Source organism: Grammomys surdaster, unplaced genomic scaffold, assembly GCF_004785775.1.
Source record: "Grammomys surdaster isolate TR1022 unplaced genomic scaffold, NIH_TR_1.0 64, whole genome shotgun sequence".
NCBI lineage: Eukaryota > Metazoa > Chordata > Mammalia > Rodentia > Muridae > Grammomys > Grammomys surdaster.
This window is the reverse complement of record NW_021604566.1, coordinates 12,855,780-12,864,020: the sequence shown is the minus strand read 5'-3', so window position 1 is coordinate 12,864,020 and position 8,241 is coordinate 12,855,780. Positions and strand designations below refer to the sequence as shown.

The 8,241-nt window shown below is 42.3% G+C and overlaps 1 protein-coding gene across 1 annotated transcript; it reads left to right on the top strand.

Moving 5' to 3' along the window:
* The first annotated feature begins 398 nt into the window (after nucleotides 1-398).
* Nucleotides 399-860, top strand: LOC114623493 (myosin light polypeptide 6-like). Its single transcript, XM_028770161.1, has one exon. It carries the CDS (start codon nucleotides 405-407, stop codon nucleotides 858-860), a length of 456 nt encoding a protein of 151 aa, XP_028625994.1. The 5' UTR covers nucleotides 399-404.
* Nucleotides 861-8,241: the final 7,381 nt, after the last annotated feature.

The following is an 8,241-nucleotide window of genomic DNA, read 5'->3' as shown; positions in this document are numbered from 1 at the left end:
TTTGGTAAAGACTTTTTCTGCATCTAGTGAAATGATCAAATGGTTTTTGTCTTTCTGTTTGTTTATATGGTGGATTACATTTAATTGATTTATGTCTGTGCAACAATTCCTACATTTCTAGGATGAAGTCTACTTGATCATGGTATATATGTTGTTGGATTCCGTTTGCACATATTTTCTTGAGAATGTTTGCATCTGTGTTGTATGGGATATTGTTCTATAATACTCTTTCTTTGTTGAGTCTTTATGTGAATTTGCTATCAGAGTAATTGTGGTCACATAAGAAGAATTAGGCAGTGTTTCTTTTGCTTCTATTTTGCAGAAGAGATTGAGGAGAACTGGTATTAATTCTTCTTTGAAAGTTTGGTAGAGGGAAAAAGGTCCCACAGAGCTCAGCAGCCAAGATGTGTGACTTCACCCAGGACCAGACCGCAGGATTCAAGGAGGCTTTCCAGCTGTTTGACAGAACAGACGACCACAAGACCCTGTACAGCCAGTGTGGGGATGTGATGCAGGCCCTGGGCCAGGACCCTACCAACGCTGAGGTGCTCAAGGTCCTGGGGAACCCCAAGAGTGATGAGATGATTGTAAAGGTGCTGGACTTTGAGCACTTCCTGCCTATGCTGCAGACCGTGGCCAAGAACAAGGACCAGGGAACCTACGAGGATTATGTTGAAGGCCTCTGTGTGTTCGACAAGGAAGGGAATGGCACCGTCATGGGTGCTGAAATCCGTCATGTCCTAGTCACACTGGGTGAGAAGATGACAGAGGAGGAAGTAGAGATGCTGGTGGCGGGGCACGAGGACAGCAATGGTTGCATCAACTATGAAGAGCTTGTCCGGATGGTGCTAAATGGTTGAGGACATTTCTGTATCCCGATGTGACCCGCGCAATCGTCTCACCAGCAAGAACGCACGTGGACACCAGGATCCTTCTGCAGCAAGCGTTTACTGTGATGAAAGGAGGAAGACCCCGGGCCCTGAAAAGGCACTGCTTATATACCCCTGGAGCGGCGTGTTCATATCTGATTGGCTGCTTGCTCAGGAACGCATATTACGCCCCGGGATGGGCTGTGACTTGGTGCTTTTTTACCATAGCACATGCGCGGTTTACTTGTTTACTTGGAGGAGCACCGGATGCCAGCGCCATCTTGTAATGGCGAATGCTGTCACCACAAGCCGCGGCTTTCCACATCTCCCCCTTTTTGTTTTATTAAGATGGAACTGTCTTTGGCCTATCTAGCGTGGTATCAATCATGACTCAAACTCAAGTCCAATCAAGCAAATTCTATCTTGGGGGAATAAGCGATCAAGGACTGATAGTTTAAGACAGTCTCTCTTACCCTACCAGGTGTAATGGAAACAAGTTTTCTGGGTGTAAGGGCTAGGGGAAACAGAGAGATGTAAACACCCATCTTTGTGTAATGGAGCCATCATTCAGGGGTGTAAGGGCTGTTTGTCTCAAATTCAGGTACCACAGCTATATAGACAAGGACCAGCCAGGCCAAGACTCTTCACCGACCTAGTGTAATGGGCAAATCTCTTGGGGTGTAACGGCTGAGGAATCTGTCTACTGGTTATTTCTTTAACATGGATAACCAAATTTCAGGAGATGAACCTTGTTCTAGGGCTGTAAGTGTTTGGGTAATAACGACCTTGTCACGTTTTTGTTGAGTTCTGAGCTTGTAAACCAACCAAAGCATGAACATTAATCTGTAACATAGGGCTGTACCAAACAGGCCTATTCTCACCTATTCTTTAAAGAAAGAGAAAGTTGAAGAGATCCAGGAGGAGAGTCTCTCAGTCAGGGACAGATCTATGTGTGTCGAGTTGATGGCCACCACAGTCGTTTTCAATTTTTTGAGTGTCTCATCGAAGTTTTTTGACCAATTTTTTGTAAGATATTGAGACAATTTCCTGGGCAGATTAGTTGTGTTATGTCTGACCGGTATGGGTTTTGGAAAGGCAGATAATATGGCCTATCGTTGTTCTCCCAATATACTAGGAACCTGTATCCCTTGGATCAGCACGAGGGCTGTCATCAGAGTTTGGAGGGTCTGTCTGGGTGTCATCTTCTAATATCGCGAGTCGTCAGATCAGTCGCTCTGGTAGCCAAAATGGGTTGTCTTCTTCCTGTGGAAAAACACAAACCGTTTTTCTGGATCTTATTAAAATAGGATCTGGGCCTTTCTATTGTCTGGTCAAGACATCTTTCTATTTGACCATCTCTTTTGTCCTGTCAGGCTCTAAACAGTGACGGTCAGCTGCCGTGTGGCCTTGACTGTCCAGATTTTAAAAATTAAGGGTAAAAAGTGTTATAGAAATGGTGACTCATGGCACTGAGGGTAGAGCTTCCTCGACTCCCCCTTTTTGTTTTATTAGATAAGACTTAAGAGTGTGATGAGCCCGTTCTATAATGTCTTGTCTTTGAGGGTTATAAGGGAGACCTGTCAGATGGGTCACCTCTATTTGGCGACAAAATTGTCTAAACTTTTGAGAAGTGTAAGTTGATCTATTATTAGTCTTGAGAATTTTAGGCTTCTCTCAGGCACTCTATGTCTCAAGGCAATGTTGGATAACATGGGCCATCTTTTCTCTGGACAGTGGAGAAGCAAATAAAATTTTGAAACAAGTATCAATGGAAACATGTAAATATTGTAATTTGTCAAAGGATGGGATGTGAGTAACATCTATTTGTCAAATCTGTAGTGGCCGAATTTTTCGTGGATTAATTTTTATATGAGGCACTGGTAAAAATTGACAGTAATTTTGACATTGAGTAACTATATCTCTAGCTTTTTTTCTAGTTATATCAAATCGATGACGCAAAGTCTCTGTTGTTGTGGAAAGCCGTGGCTTGTGCTGACAGCATTCGCCATTACAAGATGGCGCTGGCATCCGGTGCTCCTCCAAGTAAACAAGTAAACCGCGCATGTGCTATGGTAAAAAAGCACCAAGTCACAGCCCATCCCGGGGCGTTTTGGCGGGTAACGAGTAAGCAGCCAATCAGAAATGAACACGCCGCTCCAAGGGTATATAAGCAGTGCCTTTCCGGTGGCTGGGGTCTTTCTCCTTTCATTAACAATAAACGTTTGCTTCGGAAGGATCCTGGTGTCCGAGTGCGTCTTGCGGGCAAGACAATTACACGCGGGTCACATGTTGTCACATGAAATTTTTTATGAAAATCTTTGGCCAAATCTAATTTTGAGGATAGGGAGATAGGAACCAACTTTGTGGCTTGATCTGCTAGGTCATTCTCATGAGACATTGGACCTGGTAGACCTGAGTGAGCCCTAATATGTGTAATAAAAACAGGGAATCTCTTATTAACTAAGGCAAATTGAATCTTTTGAAAATTTTCTACAAGTCTACTAGATGGTCTAATTAGCTCAGTCACTTCTAAGACTTTAACTGTATTTATTACATAAAAGGAATCTGAAACAATATTTAAAGGGCCTGGAAAGGTTTCAAGAACCTCTAATATTACCAAGCATTTCACAACTTGAGGTGAGGTCTCATGGTATTGTTTGGCAGTGACTTTATTATCAACTATATAGGCACCCACACTTGTTTTTGACCCATCTGTGTAAACAACCACTCTATCCGGGAGCGGCTTCTGAGATAAGACATGTGGAAATATAATAGCTTGAGTTAAGGCAAACTGTAGAATGGGATGTTTAGGATAATAGTGATTATCTATTTGATCATTAAAGGAGGTGACCAATATGGCCCAAACATCAGAGGTAGCAGTTAATATTTGAACCTGATGTGTAGTATATGGCACTATTAAAACTTTAGGCTCTCTTCTAAAATGGGTAATAGCTGTTTTTAATCCCCGAAAGGCAAGTTGAGCAACTGTATCTGGATACCATTCAATAATCTTTGTAGGAGATGTATTAGGATGGATCTATAATAAGGGCCCATCTTGTCATAACATAGTAGTTGGTAAATGTCTGGTTTTAAAGACACACAAATTAAAAGTTTTGGTCTCATCAATGTGTTTTAGCTCGGCCTCTTGTAAGGCATCTTTTATCATTTGTAGGGCACGGCTTGTAGCCGGTGTTAGTGCTCTTGGCAAGGAAATATGAGAGTCTCTTTTTAAAATGTCAAACAAAGGTTTCAATTCAGCAGAGGGAATTTTCAAAAATGGTCTTAACCAATTTATATCACTTAATAATTTTTGAAAATCATTTAAGGTATGTAAATGATCTCTGTGAATTTTTAATTTTTGAGGAACTATTTTCTCAGGGTAAATAACTGTCTCTAAAAAGGAACCAATTTCTGAAATTTGAACCTTCTCTGTGGCAATATGCAGACCCTGCTGTCCTAATGTAGCAATTAATAAAGGGTATGAGTTCTGTAAAATGGTCAATTTTTTTATGGTAGATAAGAATATCATCTATAAAATGAATCAAGAGTAGGGAAGGAAATTGTTTCTTAACGGGTTCAAGGGCCATTTGTATATATAGTTGACACATAGTAGGACTATTGGCTATGTCTTGAGGCAAAACTTTCTAATGATATCTCTTGTCTGGTTCAATGTGATTAACAGCAGGTAAGGTGAATGTAAATCTTTGTCTATCTTGTGCGTGTAGGGGAATGGAGAAAAAACAATCTTTAATGTCTATAATTATTATTTTCTACTGTTTAGGTAAAGCAGAGAGCAGAGGTAGGCCTCGTTGTACTGAGCCAAACAGCTGCATCTGTGCATTAATGGCCCTTAGATCATGGAGAAGTCTCTATTTTTTTAATTTCTTTTTTATAACAAAAATAGGGGTATTCTAAGGGGAAGTAGAAGGTTTTAAATGGTCATTTTTAACTTGTTCTTCAATTAATTTAGTAGAGGCCTCTAATTTTTCAGAGGATAAGGGCCATTGAGGAACCCACATGGCTTTCTCTGTAAGCCAGGGTATGGGCATAGTGTCCTCAATGGCAACTAGGGAAAACCCAGACCTTGTCTTCTTGTATTACTTTCTTGTGAAATTGGGTTTAACCTTCTTTGTTCTTTTCTGTCAAGGCCTTTTCTTTCTTTGTATCTCATCTTTTTCATAATATCAATAGTTTGTTGAGAGTACTCATTAGTTAATGTCTCAAGTCTTGTAAAATGTCTCTTCTCTAGAGGCTAACAGGGAGAGGAAGCACATAAGGTATAAAGTTTCTTGTCTGACCCTCTGGTGTCTGTCAAGTCGAGGAGCGTGAACTGACTGCAGGGCTGGCCTCATATCCCAACCCTTGTAAGGAGTGGGATGATTGTGTAACAGGCCACGCCTTAGGCCATCAGTTGGAGGAAATAATACTTTTATCAGTTCTTGTGTCTAAAATTTTTGTAAAACTCTTTTCTTTTATTGTTAATTGTAAAGTGGGTCTAGTTTTGAGATCTATTACCAAATGAGCAAAGTCAGTTCTTGAAGAACCAAACCCATTGGTGCCTCTAGGCACCCCGGTTGATGGGAAACAATCATGTAAACTTGGGAGAATAACCAATTGAGTAATCTTATCTCCAGGGGAAATAGAAAATATGTCTTGTGGACAAGAACAGAGAACCTGAAGTTCTCCTGTATAATCTTGGTCTATCACTCTAGAGTGAACCACGAGTCCTTTCAATGTTAGGGAGGAGTGGCCTAGAATAAGGCCGACACTTCCCTCAGGCAGGGGACCTTTAAAATCAACTGAGATAGGTTGTGTGTCCTCATGTGGCATTAGTAAGAATTGGGAGGTGGAACTGAGATTTAACCCTGTGGAGTCTCTTGTAGCTCTGTAGCTAGAGGTGTCTCTCTGTTGTATGTTGGTATCTCATATTTCTTGGGGCCCTGGGATCTGGGGCCCGGAAACCCGTTTTTTGGAGTACCTTCTTCTCTTCCCGATGGTGGGGAGTCATGTTGAATAAGTTTTCCTTGAATATCTCTGACTGAACAACACTCATTAGCCCAGTGATAGTCTTTCTTACATTTATTGTAAAGCCTCGGTCTTTTCTGTGTGGCAGCACGGCACTCTCGTTTCAAATGACCCAGCTTGTCACAGTTATATTATACTTTACGGCCGTCAGGACTTGAGTGGCTCTGGCCCTGTAGGATAGCTTTTGTCAGGCCAGTGTTAGTCAGTGAGCCTCTAAGTCCTTGGCAGACCTTTATCTAATCTGTCAGTCTTTTGTTTCTTCTAGGGGTAATAACTGTCTTGTATTCTGGTGAAGCATTTTTATATACTAGTTGTTCTATCAGTGGTTTAATTTGCTCCGGGTCTCCAAAAATTCTGTCTGTTGTTTCTGTCATTCTAGCCACAAAGTCTGAGAATGACTCCTGGGGTGCTTGTAATATTTTCGTTAAATTTCTCTCAGCCTCTCTCTTCTTAGAGAGGGCTTTCTATGTTTTAATAGCAGCAGCGGAGATCTGGCCATATGTTCTCTAATCATAGTTTGTCTGGTCGGCAACATACTGTCCTTGTCCTGTTAATAATTTGAAAGTCCACTGTCTCTGGTTGTCTTCTGTATTAGCGTTGGCCCTTGTCTGTGTTTGAGAAGCATCATGTCATAAAGCTTTTTATTCTATATATTGTCTCATGTTAGGGAGAGCAGCTTTTACTGTATTTTGTCAATCATTTGGGGTCATCGCCATAGTGGCGAGTCTCTCAAGCTGTATGACTAAAATTAGCATCAACTCCATATTTGTTAACTGATTCAGCAAGTTCTTTGATAGGGGCATACTCTATAGGTGTGTGGACACAGCCTCCCCCCGCGTCCTCAAATACTGGAAAGGCTTGTAACATCTTTTTTTTTGTCTTCCTTTGAAAGGATGGAGTCTGAACAGCACTTGTCCGCATAAGGCAGAAGTGCGCCGGGAACAATAGGTTGGGAGGGCACGACAGGCCGAGAGGCTGTGTGGTCCCTATCTCTCGTTTTCTTTTGTTTTTGATTTCATGGCAGCAGCCGCTCATCTGGATGGTATCTTTCCTCTTCATAGCGGGCTGTCTTTTCGTCTAAGTCCTCTCCCTCAGAGGAAGTTAGCTCTTCCGACTCAGAGCCACTAAGTCACGAGGCCTCCAGCTCCTTCACCGGATAAAGAGGTTTCTTTTTGGGCGCCTTTTCTCCTTTTCTACGTCTCTCTCCCAGGGCTTCCTTTCCCTTATCTCTCACTTCCGTGGACTGAGCGTCTTTGGAAGGGTCTTTTTTCTTAGGCATGCCTTTCCTTTTTTCTTTCTGAGCTCCCTTTTCTTTCTGAGCTCCTAAGCGTTTATCCCGCTCTGTTTCTGACATGTTGTCTTGTAACTCTTCTAGCACTCTCTGGCCCGCTGTTACAGTCGAGTGGCATTTCTCATCCTGTAAAACCAGAAGGAAGAGAACGAATACTGCTAGCACAATAGCGAGAGCTTCTAGAGTTCCTGCCAACTGAGGAGGGAGATGAAATAAATCAAGACCAAACATGTCTCTCAGAGCTTACCTTTGTCCTGTAGTTCTGAACCTCTCCGCAAGCAGAGGGTCTTCTCGGCTCCGGCGATGGTGAGTCTCCTGGGTTTTGGCACCAGCTGTGACCCGCGCAATCGTCTCACCAGCAAGAACGCACGTGGACACCAGGATCCTTCTGCAGCAAGCGTTTACTGTGATGAAAGGAGGAAGACCCCGGGCCCTGAAAAGGCACTGCTTATATACCCCTGGAGCGGCGTGTTCATATCTGATTGGCTGCTTGCTCAGGAACGCATATTACGCCCCGGGATGGGCCGTGATTTGGCACGCTTTTACCATAGCACATGTGCAGTTTACTTGTTTACTTGGAGGAGCACTGGATGTCAGCGCCATCTTGTAATGGCGAATGCTGTCACCACAAGCTGCAGCTTTCCACATCCTGAGCCTGGTCCTTGCCCGGTGTGAGATTTCTGTGTGGCCCCAGAGGCTCCCGTATCACAGCACCTTGCCCATCTGGTTTCTTTTGGAAAATGTTTGCCTTCACCAAATAAAACTTGCTCTCTTTGAAAAAAAAAAAAGAAAAGAAAAGAAAAAAAGAAAGTTTGGTAGAATTCTGAGTTGACTCTTTCTAGCCCCGGGCATGTTCTGGTTGGTAGATTTTTAATGACTGCTTCTATTTCGATTGGGCTTATAGGTCTGTTTAAATTGTCCACCTGATCTTGATTTAACTTTGGTAGATGATATATATCAAGAAATTTATCTATTTCTTTTAGGCTTTTCAATTTGGTGGAGTACAGACTTTTAAAGTGTATCTTTATGATTCTCTGGATTTTCTCACTATCTGTT